This window comes from Ruditapes philippinarum, unplaced genomic scaffold (genome assembly GCF_026571515.1).
Source record: "Ruditapes philippinarum isolate M1 unplaced genomic scaffold, ASM2657151v2 ctg8615_1_1_1_1, whole genome shotgun sequence".
NCBI classification, from domain to species: domain Eukaryota; kingdom Metazoa; phylum Mollusca; class Bivalvia; order Venerida; family Veneridae; genus Ruditapes; species Ruditapes philippinarum.
This window is the reverse complement of record NW_026857030.1, coordinates 1-24,817: the sequence shown is the minus strand read 5'-3', so window position 1 is coordinate 24,817 and position 24,817 is coordinate 1. Positions and strand designations below refer to the sequence as shown.

General features: G+C 32.9%; 1 protein-coding gene and 1 long non-coding RNA gene across 2 annotated transcripts; one reads left to right on the top strand and one right to left on the bottom strand.

Annotated features, from left to right (window-relative positions):
- Positions 1–11: 11 nt before the first annotated feature.
- Positions 12–19,571, bottom strand: LOC132748517 (uncharacterized). The gene is made up of 10 exons (XM_060738165.1): positions 19,475–19,571; positions 18,171–18,293; positions 7,640–7,776; positions 7,068–7,296; positions 6,300–6,593; positions 5,557–5,844; positions 2,017–2,319; positions 1,618–1,764; positions 1,030–1,063; positions 12–708 (listed from the first exon to the last, which is right to left on the bottom strand). The coding sequence occupies exons 1-10, from the start codon at positions 19,569–19,571 to the stop codon at positions 558–560; spliced, it is 1,803 nt and encodes a 600-aa protein (XP_060594148.1). The 3' UTR covers positions 12–557.
- LOC132748511 (uncharacterized) lies at positions 9,343–10,845 on the top strand. Its single transcript, XR_009628266.1, has 4 exons — positions 9,343–9,490; positions 10,027–10,104; positions 10,272–10,371; positions 10,600–10,845. It is a non-coding gene; the product is annotated as an uncharacterized LOC132748511 (long non-coding RNA).
- Positions 19,572–24,817: the final 5,246 nt, after the last annotated feature.

The window sequence follows — 24,817 nt, the reverse complement described above, 5'->3', positions numbered from 1 at the left end:
ATATATATGTGTCATGAATTTGTAAAATCACTTGTTCTTGAAAAGTTTGAATTTTCCAATGATGTTTTTATGCTTTAAGCAGATAGAATTATCTATGCAATATTATGCTATTAGGTATTAGTTAATTTAATCTGTATGAAATGCCTTCGTAATGACTTTGCGCGAACACTTTTTACACGCTTACACACTTTCAATAACAGCACTCCGTTTTCATTCGTTTGGTTTTGATTTTAAACAAAACCTCCTTTCTTAAATAAAGGAAATGCTGCAGTAACTCATTAAATATGACAAATTCATTTCTCACTAAAGGTCAACATTTAAATGCTTTCGCAAAGCAATTAATCAAAAAGAATATTCCGTACATAAAATATGTCATTCTCACTTAGATATACGAGTAAGGATATTTAATTTTAGGACTAAAACCACCCGACAAGTTTAGACGACACATACAAGGTGATCACACGATCAATAGCAGCTTAAGCATTGGCTATATTGGGATAGTGGTAATGTTATCTCTATGATACAGTGTTTAAAGACATTTCTGTACTTGAATGTTATTAGCTTTTATCTATAACATCATATGTTGTCATGTCGTCTGTAGAAAACGCCCTTGAATCAGCATGTTGTAACGATAGATTCTCGTATACACGTCCGGTACATTGCTGCATTTCGGTTTCGTATGATGTATTGTCAAAGCTACCAATTTGGCTTATGAAAATACAAAAACAACAACAACAATGTTTACGTTATTGATCGTAAAGTTATTCAGTTTAATATGCATATCGTCAAGTAAAATCAGGGATTAGTAGCTGTTCCCTCTTTTTTCTTAGACGATGAAGATGATGCAAGACTATTGACCTTCTGAAATTTGTTTTGACGCGCGTAAATATAGATATATGTATGTATGGAAGTGCTTCACTGAATTGTATTTACTTAGAACTTACCATGCTTCAACAGTTTAAAGTAAAACTTGATGTGATAAATTCAAGATATGAAACTATTTATCAAAAACGAAATGGAAACACATACCTTTGATGCGACGATTTAGTGCATGATTTTCTATCTGCAATGTAGAGGATTTTCATATACATGTATTTGCATTTTGTATGCAACAAAATGAACACATCAACAAATTGTATCGAAGTTTTGGACATTACTATTTTTTGCAAGTTATGGTATACTGATAAACATATTAAACTTAAAACCTTAACATTAATGTGAAATGTATAAATGGCATTAAAGATAAATGCTTTATAGGAATTCAACGACTAAAACATAATAGAAGGCGGTTACTTTATCACATACATGTAATAAATGCTATTTAATTTGGACTTCATTATTTTTTATGATTGCAGTAACTGTTTAAATCTTTCAAACTGCCAAAAATGTAGACATACATGTGCATCTGATTTTGTTTTATTTTTGGTTGCGCATTTACATAACTTTAGATTTATAGTGTGAACAAAATATAATACAAAATTATGTGTCTACCATTGTCAAATCATAATCTGGATTAAAACCTAACCTGTTTATATACAATGATACTACCGGAATTGAAAATATAAAAAATAGATATGATACAGATGGCGATCATCAAAGTCGTAACGACATAGTTACCTGTTCCTTTGGCTTTTCGTTTAAACCAAATCACGATGCCAGCTGAAGTACCAGCACATATAACAGAAATTATTGCCAATACTATTGTGGCAGTTTTGAAATTACTACTGACCATAGTTTCTATGCCAACATCAACACTGGGGTCATCTAAAAAGTAATTGTTTATTATCGAATAAATGATATTTTCATACATGTTTATACAAATGGATCAATAAATCTTCAAGTTGCCAACGTTTTGATGATACGTATTTGCCAGTGATACTCACCAGTAAATTGCTTTACGATTTTTCTTCTACAAATTGTTTTGACAATTATTCAAGGAAAACACATTAATATGAAAACAATACAACACAGTACAAAATAAAACATCGATAGTTATACAAAAATCATGAAACCTACCTTTTTCAATAAGGAAATAATACTGGTTATATATTCCGATGCTTTTTTCAACTGTTAATCGATATTGGCCTGGGTTTGCCTGCGTTACATTAAAAATCTTTAGGTTTGTTTCCAGTCCTATTACAGATATTTGTACATCCTTATTACTTTGTAATGGTATCCATTCATTCGAGATTTTTTGGTACCATTTGAAACCATCAGAACTTGGCGTTGGATATGCACTAGCAGTAAATGTTAATGTAACAGGCGCGCCAATAGAGCAAGTTGTATTCGAAATTGCTTGCCAATCAAGCCGTGGAAGACCTTAAATAAAGAAACACTGTTTTACTCTTATTGACAGCTAAGCATTTCTATCGATGCATAATGTTAACGAGAAGAATTAATCAAAGGCTAAAAATATAATATAGTGTGTGTTTCTTCGCACGCTGATAAATTGGGGGTAATATTATCTATATTTATTATTATTATTATATAGGGTTAACGCACGTTTTTCCGTGTTATAACGTCTGCAGAGTCCCGAGGAACGGTTGGTGCCCGAGCCCGGTAGGGCGAGGGCTCCAACAGTTCCGAGGGACTCTGCAGACTTTATTACACGAAATAAACGTGCGTTGACGCTATTATAGCATAAAATTTTCAAACAGATTCGTGATGTATAGTTTATACAAAACACAATTACATTAAATTCTTGTGCTTGGACGGTATTTATCCAATTCTATGTTTTACGTATGCGTTTCATTTTTCCGGGGCCAACCACAGGTGCTAGTTGCATTGATTTGACCTAAAATGTGTTTGACCTTGTTATTTATACATCTGTAAATAGTAAATTGTAATAGAAAAATATATTGTGCATTGATTCCATGCAAAAATCCGACGATATTACCGCCCGGTGAAAAATTTTAACACAGATAACCGGCGTACCCATAATTTTCGTACCTGAATGTTGCATACCTTGTCAATAATAATATAACAGTGAAAAAAAAATTTTTTTTTATTTTTTTTTTTTTAATATATTGATATTTTATTGTATAAATAACAAGGTCAAACACATTTCAGGTCAAATCAATGCAACTAGCACCTGTGGGGCCAACAACTTTCTCGGAACCGAACGAAATTTTGAATTTTAATTGATTTAACAAAGCTTTGCCTTTGGAGATTTATTATCTCAAGAAAAAAACAGGTTACATTACTCTACCCTCTACCCAAGACAAAACATGACCCTCATAAATTCTTAGAATGATTTCAGATTGATGAGTGACATCAGAATCGGTTTATTTTTTTCAAGCAAACAAGTTTATAAAAAAATTAGGCACTAAGCATTATTCTCTCAAAGAAATATAAAGAGCATTTATCAACATTAACATAAATAAAAAACATTCTCTCATATTAATTTTGTGTTATCTAGTTTTGTAAGTTAATCGGAGTTTTAAACTGAATGACAGGTAGATTCTACTGTACTGTATTTGTTTACATTGACAACTGTCCGTTTCTTAGAAAGGGCGACAACCAAGATTAGCACCGATGTCTTTACGCCGTTTTTTCCGGCATATTTACTTGAATATGCGACTGAGGCCCTCGAATCAATAAATTTCAATATAACAAGAGCGCATGACTCTTTGGCAAACAGGCAAAATCGTCATTTTTTGTTTGTTTACTGGGCCCTGTATGTATTGCGCATAGGTGAAACCGGGCTATAACAAGAGCGCGTGACTATGTTAACACATGGTTTTGGTCCCGTTATAACATGGGCAAAATAGGGGAAAATAGCCGATTTTATGCTATAATTATTATTATTATTATATACCACATTTCTATAGCACTCTTTTCATAAATAATAAATGTTCAAGAGTGCTTTACATAAATCCGATAAAACATAATCATATATATATAAGACATAATGTACAACATTAAATAAGAAAAACTATTAAACAATAATGATAATCTAAAACCAGTAAAGGATGGTTAGAAATACAGACACATTTAGTTTAAAATCAAGGCTCAATTAAAATTAACACTGATAATATAGCAAAAGTAGTACATGTATGATGATTCATGAATTAACGTCCATAGAACTTTATGAAATAATGTGTTTTGAGAGCTCTCTTAAAACATGGCAAGGTATTACAGTCTCTAATGTCAGGTGGTAACGCGTTCCATAATTTCGCTGCGGCTGTCTGGAAGCACCTGTCACCATATCGTACTGTCCGAGATTTAGGCACAACTAATGTCATTGAGTTATTCTGGGACCTCAGATTTCTGACTGGGATGTACACGTCTATCATGTCCTTTATATAGGCTGGTGATTGATCGATGAGGGATTTATATGTATAAGTCAAAATTTTATATTCGACCCGATACTCTACCGGAAGCCAGTGAAGTTCACGTAAGATAGGTGTTATGTGGTCATATTTGAGTGTTTTGGTCACAATTCTAGCTGCTGTATTTTGAACATGTTGTAACTTGGTCATTGACTGCTTAGAGACTCCATATAACAGTGCATTACAGTAGTCTAACCTAGAAGTAACAAGTGAATTTACTAGAGATTTGGTTGCTTTAACAGTAAGATAGGGTCTGATGTGACCGATTTGTCTTAATTGTGCATAACAGTTCCTACAGACATTATTTACATGTTGTTCCATCCTCATGTTCGAGTCAAGAAATGCACCAAGATTGCGCACACTAGATGACTGGCTAATTTTCGAACCGTCAACTGTTACTGTAACATCTGAAACAGGTTGTGCGTTATGTTCAGATGAGAAGATGATCAACTCTGTTTTGTCGCCGTTTAGCTTCAGCATGTTGGCATTCATCCAACTTACAATATCTTCAAGACATCTTTCAATACGGTTTATCTTCTCTTGAATTGAAATATTAGTCACTGGTTTGAAGGATAGATAGAGTTGTGAGTCATCTGCGAAGAAATGGTTGTTTAGATCATGTTTACGGCAGATTTCTCCGACAGGTTTCGTATACATCACATAGCTCTTGGGTCCCAGGACAGACCCTTGAGGTACACTGTATTCCATGTGGACTGGCTGTGATAGTTTGTTGTTTATGCATACAGTCTGGTATCGGTCGGTCAGGTATGACGTCATCCATGCGAGTGGCTTGCCTGTAATTCCAAAGTGTCGTTCAAGGCGGCGAAGGAGCGTTCCGTGATTAATTGTATCAAAAGCAGCAGACAAATCAAGCATCACGAGAATAGTCACATTGTTATTATCCAAAGACCGTGGAATGTCATTTTGAACTTTTAACAATGCAGTCTCGGGCGAATGGAACTTGCGATAAGCAGATTGGTTGACCTCGTGTAGATTATTTGTCTTCAGATGGCTCTCAATTCGTACGTCAACGACCTTTTCCAAGATTTTAGACAGGAATGGCAAGTTAGACACAGGCCTATAGTTTTTCAGTTCGTTAGGATCTAGATTTGGTTTCTTTAGAAGTGGTCTTATTCGTGAGTGTTTGAACATTTATGTCTCCTATATACCCATATATTTTTACTTTAAGCAGTATTTTATGATGTACACAAACAAATGTACTTACAATTGACAAACAAATTGAGTGTTTTATTTGTTATAACTCCCAATTCATCTTTTCCTACACATATATATTCACCCCTGTGGAAACAAGCCACTCTGTGACGAACAAATCTCAATTCGTTTATGTTAGCCTTTTCAATTAAACTTTTCTCTTCGAACTTAATTTCCACACTTGATGCAGGGTTACCGCTTATGTTACACGTAAGTTGCAAGTTAACGTAATTCTCGTCGATCGTAACGTTTGTTTCACCAACATGTTCATCAACATATAACGAATGCACTGACGCACGCTCTAGATGAACGAAAATGCATAGATGATTGTCATGTAATATATTTCCATTGAATATTTTTTCAATAATTCAAAATAAAATGAGCCGCGTCATAACAAAACCAACATAATGGGTTTGCGACCAGCATGGCCCCAGACCAGCCTGTGCATTTGCGCATTCTGGTCAGGATCCATGCTGTTCGCTATCAGTTTCTCTACTTGTAATAGGGTTTGTAAGGGAACAGCATGGATCTTGATCAGGCTGCGCGGATCGCAAATGCACTATGTTGGTTTTGTCGTGACGCGGCTCAAATGTGTTTCAATCGTAAAACGTCATGAAGCAACTTTTCAAATTTTGTCAGGTTATACGAAATATTGTTGTGTATTTATTTCTTTACAGACATAAAAGTATAAACATATAAAAATATATAAAAGAACAATAATTTATTATACCTAAATAGATACATAATTGCATTTACCTTTAACATAGAGAGAAACTTTGTTGGAAGACAGTGCTTCATTTTCTGGCTGAATATTGAAAGCTTTGCAATACACTTCCTTGCCACTATCCGTAATACTAGGTATGAATGCAAGGGTTGATTCCGTACCGACAACTCTTTTCTTTTCTGTCTGTCCTATATGCCATACAATTGTAGGTAATGGTCTGCTATCGCTAGTTGTACATTTGAATATTTCCGAAATACCATCGGTAACGTTTAGAGAACTGACCCTAGAACTATTTCCAATCTTAAGCGATACCTTCGCCACTCTAACTGTAAAAACAAAGACAAAACTTGTATGAATTTTACCATAGTATATCAAAATATAATCAAGATTACTTAGGAGTTATAGTTAAGCTTATAAACAAACACCAGTTCAATAAATATTATACTATAAAGAGAAGAGTCCTTTAAAGCATCAGAAACAAAGCAAATGGTTGACAATTACGCACTCAACTGAATTAACGTCCTTCATGGTATTCAGTCCATAACACTGAAAGTACTGGAATAAATAACATGAAGGATACACACGTTTTTTTCCACTGCAATACAACACCAGTTCTGGAAACGGTAGATCCTTCGATAACAATAAATAGGACAAATAAATAAAGCAATCATGTAAATGGAAAATTGAAAGTCTCATGATCTTGTTAAGCTCTTACAATTCCTTAAGATGATGGTGTACAAACAAATATATGTTACAAAACAGCGGCACAGGCGTAAAATGCTAGCATAATAATCATTTACCGGCAAATCTGATATTTACAGATGAATGTGTTTTAACTTCACCAGAGGTACCATTTATAATCGTTGCACCACATTGGAACCTGACGGTATGGTCAGTATTGTCATTAAACACCGTGTATTTTCGAAGTACTAAAGTAGAGGTGAATATCTTTTTTGATTCTTTACATTGCCCGGGCGTTTCTGTGACAGGCTCTGAATTTGACCATTTAGATCCAGATTCATCGGACGACTAATAAATAAGAATATAAATTGTAACAATTTTCAGCTATATAGAATTTGACATGAGTTACTAAATTTATCATCAGTGTGCCCAAAGCACGTGTTTTTCTCGTCATTTTATGATAATAAGATAAACGGAAATAAGATAAACAGAAAGATATACAAACCGCTTAACTCAACTCTCAAAATCACTTAGTATATACGTTCATTATCTTTTTATCAAATAAAGGAAAAAAAGAATATCATAAGTGCCTGGTAATTAGTGTTTTTCAAAGTGGATCGTTCTGGCCCAAAAACGAGAAAATAAGAAAAAAAGAAATCATAGTTTTCCCGTTTTCTCGTGAATATATTACCTGCAAATAATACCATATAAATGATGGAGTTGGAAAAATACACCCAGTAGTACACTTTAAAGTAACTGCATTGTTAGTTAGATCTTGGTCTTTGCTTGGTGAATTTTCTAGAAGTAGTGTTAAATTCTGAGGAATTGCTGAAATACAAGTATACAGATAAATTTGTTTTTAGATTTTAAATAGATTTTAATTAACAAATTACTGACTGTTTGAATGAAATAATGTTTCTTAAATATGAACTTTAAATATGTGTCAATATATCGATTTGACAGTGTTTTTAGTTATGTCCACATGACATGTGCATCGCCTGATTTTATAGCTATTAGCTTTTTGGGGTAATTTAAGCAAATACATCAGTTATGTATTGAGCTCTACCAAAGATGTTTATTTAGAAAATATATAACAATTTTAAAGCCGGTGTAACGTTGTAAAGTGACCCCCATAGAATAATGAGCCCCGGTCATTATTTTATATAAAATAGTGACCCCTTCTTTAAAAAAGTGACCCCCTTATATATAAAATAATGACTCCCTAAATATCGACTCCCACTTAATATAATCTGAAAAGTCAACGTCATATTACAATTGCGTGTACGTGTTGTTGCTGTTGTTGTGCCTGTTGCAGCTTCTGGTACTGGTGCTGCTAAAGCCACGAGAACAGCTGACAAAACAAAGGTCTAATTCAGAGGTCCCGCTAACAATAAACGAACATCTAAAAAAATGAAATTTAAAGTTTAAAATGCTTAATGCAAAATTCTCCTATCCGAAAGAGTGTTAATTGTCAGTGAGAACACAGAGTTTCGGTAAAGAACGAGTTCAAAGCTCAGAGCAAAGAAATCTATTTTTCTTTTTTTGTTCTACATATTTTGCCCGTATTTAGGCAATTCAGCTATATATAGGCCATCATCTTTTTATAGGTAAAAAGGTTTTTTGACTGAAAGAAATCAGTTCTATATCACTTAATTCTAGAACTTAATGTAACACAATCCGTGCATATTAAGCAAACATTTATCACCTGAATATTTTCTACGAGCAGCACTCTTACTTAATTATATATGCTTAATGGCGCAGTGATATAGCGTTCGTTTTGTAAATGTTCGGATCTCGGAAAAATAGCTTTATCACATATTTATAGTTGTTTTGCTTCGTTACATTTCAATTAAATGAATGTTATACGAGTATTTCATTAACATAGAGCTACTTAAGAACAAGAAGTTTTTCACTGAGTTGTATTCAGCATAATTCAAGTCAGCTTAAGAAGATAAATGACTGATCATTACCCAGCAGGCACTCGACGTTGTTTCAACTTTGAAACAACGTTGAAATATGGTCATGACGTTGTTCAACCAATATTCAACTATGGACGACCATACGGATATATAGCCAATGTATATACAACGTTGATTCAACGTTGTTTATGGTCGAAGTTTTACATTTAGTGTAATCATTATATAAACTTTTATACCACTAATTTTGTGTTATTATTCCTTTATTGAATTAGTCTGTAAGTGATTTTTGTCAGGAAAATTTGCGTTACAATCTTTTTCCGTATATTCAAAATTAGCGCTGAAACAAATAAAGTTGGAAATAATTTTTCACTTTCTATTAACGCTTTAAACATTAGTTAATATGTTTTGTTGTTTGTTGCTTTATTTTTTATGTCTTTATGAATAATATTAATTAATAAATTGATATTAGTCAAAATCCCGTTTATAAAATAACGCTTGTCAGGGGAAGTAATTGTTGCAGTCTATACTTTTGGTTGTTGTCTATGATTATCGTTCGTGCAAATGGTGGCGCTGTTTGGAAAATTTGAAAACAACACGATTGGCAATTTATTTGGATTTTGGAGGTATTACCGTAATGTTTAACTTTAGTTTACTGATTATTTTCTAAAATATTATTATTTTTTCTTAAAATTCTACTTTAATTTATTTTATGAAATAAATGAGAGATGAAAACACATGATTGAGTTGATTTGACACGTTTTCGCGACCTAATTTTAAGATGATCGGTAGGCCTTGTAAGCATGAAGTTATTGATGTCCTTGGCAATTTATGATTTTACAAATCTTGTCTTTCTTTAATTTATTTTTCATATTTTTAAACAATTGTCTGTACTATATCCTAATTAGAATTTAATCAATTATAAAATTGAAACCTATAAAGTAGTTCGGCCCACATGATTTACGTCCCAAGACGATTCGTCAATATATCCTTGTTTATTTTTAAGTGATAGAATAATACAGTGTTAATTAGTTTGAAAAAAAAACATTATTATTAAGTTAAATAACAAATTTGAGTGTTAAACTTTAAAGTTTAATAGTCGTAAATTTTTGGGGAATGAGAAATCTATTTCTATTTTATTATATATTATTTTATATTCTAGATCCTGGTCCTGGTTGAAATTCAGAGTATTGGAGCTGTAGCCTGTATACCATACATTCAACATTAAAAGGACTGTCAGGTTTGTTAAATTGAAATTTATTCTTATTAATTTTTATATTTGAATTTCTTTACTATACAAAGTATAAATTTTTCAACAACTGGATATTATTTTGTCTTAAAATATATTATTTTCGGAATATTCGTGTAACATTATTTATATAAAATTTACATGTTTTTTGATTTCAGGATGCTGCATAAAATGGTCTTAGCTAGAGCTTAGAATGTTGATTTCTTGGGAATATGCTGCAAGGAACTGACGGGGAGCAGTTTTTCTTACCAATCATAGGTGAGACTTTTAAATAGCTGCTTTTTAAAAAAGATTTTGTTGTCTTATATACAGTATTTGCTGTCAATAAGAAACTTAGCTATGTTTCAATTTCTATGCTGTTTTATGATGTAAATCTTAGAGAAAAGCATTTTAAGATAAAAACAAATCACTAAGTTGAGTAATTATATGTATAATTTGAGATTGACCAAGTCACTTTTAACTAAAACTTCTTATTTTTATTTGCAGAAGCAGTAAGAGACAGCCAAAGAAGTACTCAAACACTTGACATACCCAGAAAGATCTAGAAGAAAAGATTGGAACAGATTGTAGTTTAATTGATAAAACTATTAAAGTGAATTTAAGCTGCACTTGAACTGTATTTTTGAAATAAAATATCTGAAGTATTTAATATTGTCTTGATATTTTGTTAAACTTGGTTACTTTGCTTTATATCCAAAAATTAAAGTATGGTGGGTTTCAACGTTGAAATGACATTGAAACTACAACGTTGTGCCAACGTTGAAGCTGCAACGTTGTATCAACGTTGAAATTTCAACGTTGTTTCAACTTTCAAATCCGAATATAAATCCAACCTTATATCAACGTTGAAATCTGACCATAATTCAACGTTGAAACAACGTTGATGTGCCTGCTGGGTAGCAATTAAAGAAAAACATTATGTGTAGATACAAACCAAATACAAATGTGCAAAAATGGTTGGTTTGACGTTTTGTTATTTAAGAAATATTCCAACACGACCCGCATTTTTTAACATAGAAGGTTTTTATGCAATAAAATCACTGTTGACGTCCTTTATTTAGACATTTGACGTAACCATTAGACATGTCAGTAAAAATGCGACGCACTGAAAATAAGTACGGAAACAAATTGGACCCAATTTAGCTTTATATTCGGTACGGCAGCATTTATTTCTTGATATCGTGTAAGAATCGAAATAATATATCCAAATCTGTGATTTTATATCCCTTGATAAAATGACTGTCGTTCGTTGTGTATGGTGGCTGAATTTTGCCATTTGTGTTTTCGCTCCGCGACCCCGCTCAGCGAAAAGTCGAGAATTAACAAGATAAAATGGCGGGGCGCGGAGCGAAAACACGCTAAGTAGTGGGGGCGCGGGGCAAAGTTCAATAAAATAACTTAAAATATTTAAGAAATAAAACGGCGGAGCGCGGAGCGAAAACATGCTGATAAGCAGCCCCGCTAATTGGCGTCTTTTCGCTTCGCGACCCCGCCATTTTAACTTGTTAATTCTCGACTGTTCACTTGGCGGGGTCGCGGGACGAAAACATGCAAATAAGTGAGGGGGGACAAGACGAATTTTTATTTATTGAGCTCCGCCTCGCGAATCCGCTAATAAGCGTGTTTTCGCTCCGCGCCCCCGCCATTTCATTTCTTAAATCTCGCTCCGCACCCCCGCACCCCCGCGCCTTCGCTAATTAGCGTATTTTTGCTCCGCGCCCTCGCCATTTTCACTTGTAAATTCACGACTTTTCGCTTGTGACACAAATTAGTGGCACAAACACCTCATTATGTCGTTTTTAGTTTTCCACCGTAAAAATCGTCTATGGTTCTTCTCTTGCGAACTTTTAAAACCATTTAGTGTACGTCATTAATAATGACATTTCGCCTTACATGACAGTCATGTTACTTTAATATCTATGTTAATGGCTCTCAAGAAAAATGCAATATCTGAGTCGCACAAAATGAAGGAAAGTTGTCTAACCATCAGTGCAAAAAAATTCTAATGTCGGTCTGGCAAAATACCGTCATACAATTTTCTTTGAAATGCGGTTACATAACACATCTTTTAAAAATGAAGCAATACCGACTTCGGTTGATGTTATTATTGATATTTGCTTCTTCATTAAAAGGGCATATTAGCATTATATGTATACCATGTGTGCAGTGAAATGTAAGCATTCTGAAACTGGAAACGGTGATTTGGTCTGAAATGTAAAAAAAATAGTTCACGGTCTCATTAAAAAAAAAGATGTAACTGACAGCAAATATTTCATTTTTATTGTAAAAAGGCGATCGGGGCATAGAAAAGGACTATGTTTAATGACAGCTATGGAAGTGATGTCAAAAATTCCTCTATATTTTTGTGACCAATAAGATACTCATATATACATGTACCCCTAAAATTAGGCGCGAAGTGATGAGATGGATTGCCTAATAGTTTTATAAATTTTGAGAAGATAAATCATAAGTTAAAAACAAGAGTTGTCACAGGAGACAGCGAAGCTCGACTTTATTAAATACTGGACGCAGTAAGGAAGACAAAACTATGAAAGCAAAATCAATTATGATATAAATATCTCTCTGTATCAGTATCAAGAGATAGTACTCAAATGTTCTATGATTTTGTACAGCATATGACCGTGTCAATAAATGTTAAACAGAATTTTCTATGCTTTAATGGAAAAGACAGCAATTTTAAATCTGAAGCCAATCCCTTCAAAAACAAAACTGATAAAAGCAAAAAGAATTTGATGTTTTTAAAGTAAAATTATAAGTTCAAAGAGGAAATAGCTCTTGAAAAAGATGCTAGAGTTATGAACATTGTCATGCATGCATGATGTGAGTAATGACAAAGAACAAATAATTATCTTGAGTCCAAAGTAAATACCATTTATAATAACAAAGATAAAACTAAAAAAACAAACCATTTACAATTGATTTCTAAGTTCAAAAATGAAATGGAGATAATTCTGGGAATACAGGAGCTCGAGTTTTATAACTCTTATTCATATGACAAGAAGTTATAGTAAAAAATAGCATTTGTAAATTTTTATTCCAAGTTCAAGGGGGAATAATTCTGGAAATAAACACGGTAGAGTTATGAACCTTATCAAACAACATGTGGGTAATGATCAGAAATATAAATTTGAAGTTTGAAGAAGATACCTTCAAAGATAAAGAATTTATAATATTTCTTTAAGAAAATTTTAAGTTTAAGGGGTGATAAATCTGAAAATATTGCTTCAAGAGTTTTGACCCTTGTCACATTAGATGTGGTTGATGATAAGGAATATGAGTTTGAAGTTTGAAGTAGATACCTTTAAAATTTAACACGGTAAAGAAGTTATAGTAAAAATTAGCATTTTCCAAGTAAAAAAAACTAAGTTCATTGGGAGATAATTCTTGAAAAACTGGTGCTAGAGTTATGAACCTTATTACATAAATGTGGTTAATGATAAGGAAACTATATTTGAAGTATGAAGCTTATTCCTTAATTGATAAATAAGTAACAATAAAAGAAAATATTTCAAGTTCAAGGGGAGATAAATCTGAAAATATTAGTGCTAGAGTTATGAACCTTGTCACTTAAGATGTGGCTTATGATTGGGGACTTATATTTGAAGTATGAAGTTGATCCCTTAAGAGATAAAGAAGTAACAGTAAACAATAATAGTTTTAAGAAAAATTCTAAGTTCAAGGGGAGATAAATCTGACAATATTGGTACTAGAGTTATGAACTTTGTCACGTAAGATATGGTTGATGATAAGGGACATATATTTGAAGTTTCAAGTGGATATCATAAGAAATGAAAATTATAGTGAAATATATTGTACTGCACTAAAACTTTAATCTTAAATCTGGACGCCGACGTCGGGGGAGTAGGTCAGCTCTCCATATACTTCGTATAGTCGAGCGCATAAGAACAAACAAGGACTGCAGTCGAATGACAAATCCCTAAACGTTGTCATTTTGTCAAAAATGCAGACTGAGCCTGGCTTCGATTGTAGTAGCTATCCCCGAGAGTTTTAAACAATGTCGAAAAGATTTGGTCGAATCGTTGCCCGGTCGCACGGACACACGCACGGACAAGTGACATTACCATATTTCTCATCTGAGATAATTATATTGACAGTGTTTCTTGAAAGAATCAAAATAAGGGATTTTTATTGTGGGTTTGGGGGGGTCATTATTCTACAGGGGGTCACTATTCTATGCGAGGGTCATTTTTCTACATGTAGGGGAGTCATAATATTATGACTCCCAGGTCATAATATTATGACCGGTGTCATTATTTAAAATATTGACCGGGGTTATTATTTTATGGGGGTCAGTTTACAACGTAACACCGGCGTGAATGATTAATTACAAAGCATTTGAATGATTAATCGAACATTTCTACACTACAATGCACAAACAAGGGGGTCATTGGCCCAAAGTGCTTACCTGAGGACAGACTGTTATTTGTGAAAAAACAGTGAAAGGAAGTGTTTTCAATTTCTCAAAATGTCCAAATGTTATAGCTGTACATCAAGAAAGAATGTCACTGTGTCATCTTAGGCAGGGCCAAAGTTTGACCCCAAGGCTTAAATCAGAAAATTCTTGAGACAAGTCTACCAGACAATGTTTCATATAGAACATCTAAGCTCTATCATTCTTCTTTAAAATTTCAGAAAACTTTTTTGTTTCTGTTTAATGATATAATTAGAAAACTCATCACCACCAGGGCGGAGTTCCATAGGGCCATAACTTGTGAACAATCTTTATAGATGTACACAATGTTTAATGCCACATATCTAAGCCTTTGTAATTACATAGAAGATTTTTTACGTTTTTACTTTTTCATATCAGGAAAACCTATAACCCCCGGGATGGGACCAATTTTACTTAATTATAGAGACAAAATTTGTACAACATTGATAATTGACATTGACGATGTTTCATGCCAAAATATGAGCTCTAGTCTGTGTCAATTCAGAAAAGACGATTTGTTTAAGTTTCTACTATATGCATATTATGATAATAAATGATTCCCGGGGCAAGACATGTTTTGATCTCAGAGCTATAATTGTTTCACTCTTGGTAGAGATCTACTTATACATACAAATATCTAACTTCTAGTCGTTGTCTTTAAAGAGAAGAATATATTTAAGTCTTTCCTATATACAGATAAGGAAAACCTATTAGCCAAATTAGACACTAGAGGTAAAATTGGATCAACTTTGGAAGATGACGTACAGACGATATCATTCAAGTACTAAATACAAAAGCTCCGTGCCTTGTACTTTCAGACAAGAAGATATTTTAATTTGCATTTTAGTAGCTTCTTTTCTGGCCCCGTCACCTACTTATGCAACAGACCGGAACTATTTGAAAAGAGACCACCCAAGGATCATTCATGTAAAGATTGGTTAATGTGTAGTCATTGATTTTAGATGAGATGTTGTTAAAAGAAATTGTTTACGATGCATGATACATGACGTACGACGTACGACGACTGACTACTGACGCAGGGGCATCACAATAGCTCAAAATAAGACTAAAATATGTTTTCCTTGTAAAATCGACTTACATCAAACGATATCCGGTGAGGAGCCAATTTTGATCAAAAAGCAAGATTGATATATCTTTTCTAGTGTTCAATTGCACTCAATAAGACTTTCGTTTATGATTATACATGTATATAGATTAATATCAAATTACCTCCGTAGCGGGGAATATTTTTGGCTTGCGGTCACGGCCCCAAGCCATTTGTTTTGGAAAAGTTGTTCCGGTTAGGTGGTTTCCTGCTTACATTTGTTAGTGCATGATTGAACGGGAAACCAGTCTATGTTTCCGCTGCAATCGTGTCAATCGCAACTTTTCGGACCTTTCCGCCACTCCTCGAATTAAGGTAATAGCCGAGGCAGTTCTGATTGCAATCGTGACAATTCGGGCGATTGCGTCATACTGCGGAATCAGACGAAGTAATATTACGGAAATATAAGCTATTTTAGTTACTTCGGCAATCCCAGTTTGTTTATATAAATATGATTTCTATTTTTACTTGATTTATCGGTTTAAAGCGTACGTAGAAGGAAGAAATAAATAATAAACGAAACTGTTCCGTTTCAATTCTTTTTCAAGACGCAAAAGTTAGTTTCTTTTATAATTGGTTTTTGTCTTTATTAGTTTTATACAATAGAGAATGGTTACCGTAGTAGTATTCCGTCTCCAAAGGGTGGTCCTGCTTAAAACAGATCGTGACCGAATCACACAGAATATTAGTGCATGATCGAGTTATATTTAGATCTACTGAGTCTTTTATTTAAACGCAATTCTAACGTAGAGTTTAAACGTCTTGGTGAGGTAATCTAAAGATAGCCCATGCTTATCATTAACCTTACCACGTGCTGATCTACAGATAGCGCATCCTGTGTTGTCGGTATATCTGTGATCGTGTAACATAGTTGATACATGATTATTAATTGGTACACGTAACGAAGTCTTTTAGTGAATTTACTTGTCTATAAAGCTGCTACATAAATGAAATTAGCAACTGCCAAAACGAATGACTCTGCGAAAAAAGTGGAAATGAAATGCGCACACTTGTTTTCCTTTCCTTCAGTATGATAGATAGATCTTACTTGGGAGAGCCAATGTTATTATTTTTACGATTGTTTACTTTCTTTATTAGTTTTATACAATAGAGAAGAGATTTCAAATCGTTTTTGACAAAAAAATATTCGTTTTTACAAAAAAAGTTGTTACTGTTATCTTCAGCATGTTTCTGTTCAGTTATAATCAGTGGACTTCTGGTCCTTCTTTTGTCCAAATGTGCATGCATAACGCTGGTGCTCAAACAAATGGGCACAGGTGCTCGTCCAGTCTTGGGCTTACCCTACCTATCCCTTTAAAAGTGAAACTTTTTTTTTCGAAAAAAAAAAGAAAAAAAAGAAAAGAAAACTACATAAACCCTTTATGATATACAATTACCGTAATTAAAAAAAAAATGTGTTAATAAATTGAAACAAAAAAAAACAAATTTTAAAGGGATGGAATGATGGCATAACTGAGCAAGCCTTTCCTTTTAAAAGGAAACTTTATTTAATTTGCAATCTAGACATTTTTCGGGCCTATAAAAACAATCCAATCATTTCCATATTGCGTTGAAATTAGGCGGATATATATTTTTATTAACATCCTTGGTCATAGAACTTTTGGATGCCCAGCATGTGACTCCGTTTAGTGTCCATGTTATAGAAAAATAATAGGGTCGGGGATCTATCCTCTATTTCACTTACAAGTTTTCCAACAAGCAATATATATGGGTTTGCGACCAGCATGGAAACAGACCAACTTGCGCATCCGCGCAGTCTGAACAGGATCCATGCTGTTCGCTGTCAGTTTCTCCACTTGTAATAGTGTTGGTAAGCGAACAGCAGAGATCCTGATCAGACTGCGCGGATGCGAAGGCTGGTCTGGATCCATGCTGGTCTCAAACGCACTATGTTGGTTTTGTCATGGCGCGGCTCATATATCATGTGCCTCCCCTAATAAGAACTTAATGTCACATAATTTTCCCATGAACTATTAAATACCAGCAAAGAGGCATTAACATGATATATGATATTGTTTTTTCTAATTCAAATTAAAAATGTATACTGTTTCGAGACAGTTACTTTTACCTACTACATATCATAGTTTTAATTCAATTTTCACGGATGCGTCTCGTTTGTTAACTAGGACAAAATGATCAACATTTGATGTATTTATTCATTAAATATACATAATATACAATATCATTCTATATATTTTAATCAATCATATGTTCCACCATTACCATAATTTTAAATTGATATTTCTTTTGTTTCAAAATAATTTACTCTATCAATATAGATGCAAATTATTCGGGGTATTAACAATTATTCTCTTTCTTTACCCATAAATGTAGTTACATCATACCAGGATTGTTTTCAGACATTTGAAAGATGAATTTATGAAGAACTTATATTATGACAATTGTACATTTATACAAAAAAGAACAGTTTCATTTCACTTATGTGCAACAACTTACGTTCACATTTTGTGTCGCCCTGTGTTTTCTTGAACAGGATTTGATCATAGTTACACTCAAGGCACTTAGTGTTCCATGATGAACTGCAACTTCTCCTCTTACAGTGCTCAATATGCGGGCACTCTGAAAATATCAGTTTTCAGTATGTCATAACATCACATATATTTATCATTGAACAACATGTATGCTTACAATATCAATGTTCATTATCGCCAAATAGTCATAAAACAATACAATGTATATAAAATCAAATGTATCAGATTAAAAGAACACAATGAGATGTAAAATTAATTTCAATTTACAAATGGCAAAATTGATAAAATGATAAACCATAACAACACGTCCCGTAAAATGGCACTGACTATTTTTAAATTGACATCCATTTAACAATATGTATTACATTTTACTTCTTGACGTAAACTGCCATTTCAATACTCAAGTCGTCTAAACATTCATCAAAATTATAATCACTATCGCAACAAATCGAACGAGTTTGATATCTGGTTCCTCCACCACAAATACAGGAACAAAAACTGCCCACGATATCCATTTGTTCTAACAAATGTACTGAACCAGCCGAAAGCACATTAGACCCAACATGAATTTTGCAAGATCAATGCATAAAGGAAACTTGAGCAAATTATCACGATCACTGATATATAAAATGATACGTTTGTAGCAACAAATGAACTTGTCAGAACGTTAAATGAATCCTGTCATGCATACATCTGCTGTGAGTTCATGTCAACAAACATGTCAGACTTATTAATGGACACTATACAATAACACCAGAATTGAACTGATAAAGATCATTTAACAGTATGTTAATTTAAATTCAAAAACATATTAAATTTTCCTTTCGCTACTATAGTCATAATTTAATGTTATCTTTTCAACGATACATAATGTTGCTGTGTATGGTTTTTATTTATAGATTAGAAACGTTTATTCTCCAAGTTGTGATTTGGCAGAAAAAACCTGCTGAGATTTTCAAGTATACTCCATACATTTACTGCAATATTTCTGTTATAAAAATATAATTAGACAAACGTATACAATGGTGTCTTCATCTGCTATGATGCGTGTGTTAAATGAATATATAATAGCTTTTATGTGATATTATGATTATATTTCTATTGTCAAGGTGAGATGGATTTTATATTATATTATACATGTATATTTCAAAACATTCACTGTTACAACAGTGATTGGCCAACTGATGATAATGAAACAAGATTAGGACAAAATCACTATATTTAATATTATTTATGAATTTATAGCTGAAATACTTTAGATAGCACAACGTTCGGGTAGCCTTTGTTCCTCTGACATCATCTTCCGTTCTTGCGTCTTTTCCCCGTCTTTTCTTTCTATAAACTTGTCGTCAATTGAACATTGCATTATTATAATTTCGTCAATGGATATACTTGGAATATAGCCTGTATCATAGCCGTGTATGTGTATATAATTTATTGCTGTGTTTTGTTCTTAATGGCATATTTCAGGTGGCACATACTTTTACTTCAATTAAAACGTTATAAGTTACAACACAATGATGACAGAAAACTTGAAGCACATTTATTGGCGCAGCGATTGCGTCGTTGTTGAAAGACTTAAATAATCATCATACAGCGCGCAATTCCTGCACTTTCCCATGCCTAAGGCTGTTTTATGAACTTGTTAATTAGGATTTGAACCACTTTGAATTGCTTTTCAACATTAAATAAACAATAAAAATTAGCCTTAGTTACATATCTTTACTTTTCGACTAGTGTTTTGGGTCATTTTTTATCTCATTCAAGCTATATTCTCCGATATATGCGGTACGAACCATGCATAAATAAAAAATGTACTTTATTTACCTTTATGTACAAATCAGATAGCTTCGTGTTTCGATGCTCTTTCTATCACTTGCTCTATTGTTGTGTCAGTCTCGAATCCGAGAAATCAGTGTTTTTCATGAGGTATGGTTTGAAGTATCTTTAAAATTTCAGTTTATACCACCCTATGCGAAAGATGAGACTTTTAAACTCAGAAAATAAAAAAATCGGCCTTTCAACAGAAACACGGAGTGACGTACACAATGAAAAAATATGATATAAACAATTTCTTTGGAATGTTCTCTTTTTTCAGATTGAGTTAAGCTTTAAAGAATCAATGTTATAATGCTAATAAACCTCGTCAAAATCAAAATAATGATAAGAAAGACTTAGTGTCCAATATATTACAATCATTTTTTTTCAGAAGAATCAAAATCAGTGAAAACTAAACATTTATTTCATTTTTTTACATCTAGATCTATATGCAAAATTAAGATCTTGTCTGCAACTTGGAGTTTGCAGCCAAATGCAAGGGAGTTAGCTATATGGAATTTACCTTGTAGCTATAAGTCAGTATATTATTTGTTAATTTAGTAACATTCGTTCATCTTATATTCATTTCAAATTGTGTAGAATAGTTTGGGCCCTTTGAAACTTTGCAGCGAACCATTGCCAGCATCTATCGTTACAAACCGTACTCAACTTCTGTTTATTTGACCGTAAAATGAATACATGTATTTACAAAATATATCACTACAGTAAGATGTTTCTACTGTATTAATTTATTGTGTATAGAAATAAGTTGCATACCTCTGCAAACAATGACATATATAAATTCTTTATTATACGTAGTCTCATCAACATAGACAAATATACAACGAGAACAAAGTCTAGCAATATAAGACAATTGATGTACGTCTCAATTATTTTATTTTCACCAACTTTAGATAACGAGTTGGTGAGCATCATTTTATTTGCATGAGGCATTTAACTTAGTGATGAAATAGCTTAAATATTTCGAATGGAAACTGAAGGAGTAGAGTTGAGAATAAAAAATGTTAAAGACAATATTTATTGTTTTCAACATTCAACAATGACTTAATACGCATTTAAAAGTATTTTAAGGGACCTAAATGATCGTGCGATACTACATCTTAGCTGACAAATACGATAACATTTCGTTACACTAAAACATGAAAGCTGTTGTGTTTGTATTAAAGTCATACAGATCATTTTAAAGCAAATGTTTCCTTGATTGTAGCTCACGTTTAGTTGTGATGAAACAAAAGAACAATAACAAAGACAAAACTTGTTAAACATTTTTATTACAATATAGAGAGACACCTGCCTATGTTATGTTTTTTCTAGTAGTAAATAACTTTTGAACTTTTTAAAACATTGTCAATGTTAGACTTCGTGCAATTTCTCTTATATTCAATACATGTACATGATGTTATTTTCGTAACTATAGATAAAGACAATAGAAGTGCAATTAGCTTAGATGTCCCCTAAATCCCTTATTTTGCATATCTTGCTATATATAATATATATCTCTGGCGACCCTTCGGCCAAAGACCTGCACTCGGCGTACACTCAAAATAGGCCGAGGTACGCCCCTGTACATGTATGCTTATATACATGGTGTTTGATTCCTGGCACAATACGACATTGACTAAAGGGTACCCGTCATGTCACGTCATAAAACGAGTACTACTAGTACGATGTAATGAAATTTTCGTGTCGTTATGCTTCCTCATTTAAACTGCGCAGATCTAAACAGGCATTTGTCCACGAAGCAATTCTTTGGTTATTCTAAATGTATGCAGTGCATAGCTGGCCATTCGTTCGCAGCCATATTACGCGTGCGTAAAATCCCGCTCGTATAAGAATGTAATAAGGTTATCGTTATATCAACTAAGTTAATGTTCCTTGTTGAAAGCAACCATCTAAAATACATATGCGCATTTAATTAAGTACATGACTATTTTATATCAATTATTCTACAATTACAATTCAGTCTATAAAGACTGTATATTATATATTTGTTTTAGAATTGCTAAATAGAATAAAAAGGTGTTTATCAAATATAATTGTTAAAAGTTTTAAAAGCAGGCTAAATCAATAAAATTGGTTCATACAGAATATAGGAAGCCATAAGCCTATAGTCAAACTATCGAATCCGTCCCAGGAACCAACCAGTACTTAGCAATGGGTGTAATGTTTTTTTTGGACAAGGGAACAACGACTTGCCCCTGACGGGTTTGAACCAATGCAGCTAGCGATCATTAGTCTATTTGTCTGACGTGTTTACCCCTCGGCCATGCCGCTACATCGTATTTGCAAATGCAATATTTTTTGTTTGCAGATATTACTGTTTGATAGCTTTAGGTCACATTATTTTGTAGATATCAACCCAAACCTTCAAAGATATCTAAATTTAATTGAAGAACTATTTTTTATCAACATAATTTAAATGAATGACCATTTTACATTTTATAATGTCATTGTATCCTAAAATGATGTCCTTTAAATTGACAATGCACAGTTTACTAAGCTTTTGATCATACTCGAAAGTAAAAAATATGTTTTCGGCCGAAATATAAATTCCCCAAAACGTTTGTTTATTCTAAAATTAATTTAAATGCTAGGTTATGAATATAATATATTTTATGTGAATTAAGTTTGTATGTGACAAAATTTTCTGACAGAAAATATATGTATTTTTTTACTTCTAGCAAATATACGAACAAGTGAACATCAAAAGCAACATCTGTCTTTGTACAAATATCATCAATTGCAAAATATATAAACAATACAAATTATATCTAAACATTAGCACTTAAATCGTTGTTTCGTAGGCAAACTACTTTATTATCTGAGTAGTTATATATTTCAAAACTAAAGTTAAAATTAAATGTACAGTTTCATATATAAAAAATGTCTTCTAGCTAAATTTTAAAGAAAACGTGGTTGATACAAATAAATATTCTATTAACTTACGTTTATCACAACATGTTCCATAGAACGCATCACTACACCTGCATCCATTATTCCTGTAATCACCATTGTAACAAATTGTGTTACATGATTGAGTTTCAGATGTATAATCATTAAAATAGTCCCTGTTGTGATTGCAGTCCTTCATGCAGGCATCGATATCATTTACCAAATATATTTTACAACAATAAGGCCTATACCGTCTTTTAGTTCCCCCACCACATGTCATACTACAATCTGACCATGACTTCCAGGGTGTCCAATTACATATGCTTACATCCCCAGAGCAACCAGCTTTGATATTAGTAGATGTAAAATTAATCACGATAAATACAACGAAGTGAATAATGTGTGACACCCTCATAATAGTGAAGTTGAAATATGCGGGCTAAATTGCCGTGAATATATCATCAAATAAAATTATATTCAATTTTCCTCGTCTTATTATTTGTATTCCGATAACCTTGGATAATTATTCATAACGATACGACTGCACGCACATGGAAGTAAAATCGTATTTGTAAAGTACACTTCAGTCAACTACGTTGTTAGTAGAAATTGTAAATGAAAGTCTGTATTGTAAGTCGAAAGTACTTGGTCGAGAAAAAATAAGTCTGTAATGAATAAACTTTATTTTGTTAGGAACGATGGTTTAAGTATTAGTACTTTAATAAGAAACAGAATGATATTATTACTACCGTATAACTGGTTATTTCTGCGGATAGCTAATTTCTGCGATATTTTGTGGGTCCCTTCCGGCCGCAAAAATTAAATTCGCAAATATTTCGTAATTTCTATGTAATTTACCCCGTTTGTCACCTCAATTTACTTGTTAACTTAATCAATACACACACCCCGCTGGTAGCCTCTCACTGTAATAAACATCGAGAAAGAAATGTGATAAATGTGAAATGTTTGTATGTAGTCATTTTATACAAGTCATGTAGTTTATCGTATACAAGGTTTCGCAAGTTTGTGTTTGTAGGCTGTATGCATGCTAAGTTGATTGTTATTTCCAATATGGTTCTGCTAAAATATCTGGTACGAAAAGGATTGCGGGAGCCAAATGGTCCAATATTAGAAAGTTTGTCACTTCGTGAAATGAAGGATTTTGTCACACAATTGGTAAGGAATTAACCAGTGATTTAACCAGCGATGAAAACAGATGAAATTTCCAATCTGGAAAAGATAAACCTAACAATAAATCATCAAATAAGAGGGGGAAATATGCTGTATTTTCACCGAAGGAAATATGCCAGTCTGTAAGGACCAGCAGAAATTAGAGTTTATAAACGTTTCTGATGAAAAATGCGGAAAAAAATCGCAAACTTTAAAATACCCATTTTCAGTCCTAAAACGCAAAAAATTGCACCCGCACAAATAACCAGTTATACGATATTTGTATGTGTTCATGTGTTTGTCTTAGCTTTTTACATAGGCATGCATTTTAAATAAACCTTGCCTTTTAAATCGTTTGTATTGAAATTGATATATCCTTTTCAAAGAAACTGCTAGAGTAATAACAACACTTTATTACACTTTAGAATGTTTTGGTGAATGTCTCATGAAGGAATGAGTGGCCAGACATATAAAACTACTGTCTATGGTTAGATAGGGCAATCAGAAGACCCATGTCTTGTACCATACTATTATTTTCTGAAATCATTTTTACTTAACTCACTGTCCCTGTAGGGGACATACTGACAGCGAAACGGTTCTCCAACAACCGCTACGCCTCTTTGATAGAAAGGCATGTAACATATTTTTTTCATTTTAATTATCAAATTTTCTATAATTAACATCATTTCCAAGTTTTATCATATTATTAAT

What these genes read in the sequence shown, in the direction of transcription:
- LOC132748517 (XM_060738165.1), bottom strand. Translation starts at nt 19,571, where the DNA reads ATGCAATGTTCAATTGACGACAAGTTTATAGAAAGAAAAGACGGGGAA. An exon ending in TTATATGGTATTATTTGCAG is followed by an intron (nt 7,297 to 7,639) that starts GTAATATATTCA and finishes CTTATTTATTAG; the next exon opens with TCGTCCGATGAATCTGGATC. An exon ending in AGTTTCTCTCTATGTTAAAG is followed by an intron (nt 5,845 to 6,299) that starts GTAAATGCAATT and finishes TCGTTCATCTAG; the next exon opens with AGCGTGCGTCAGTGCATTCG.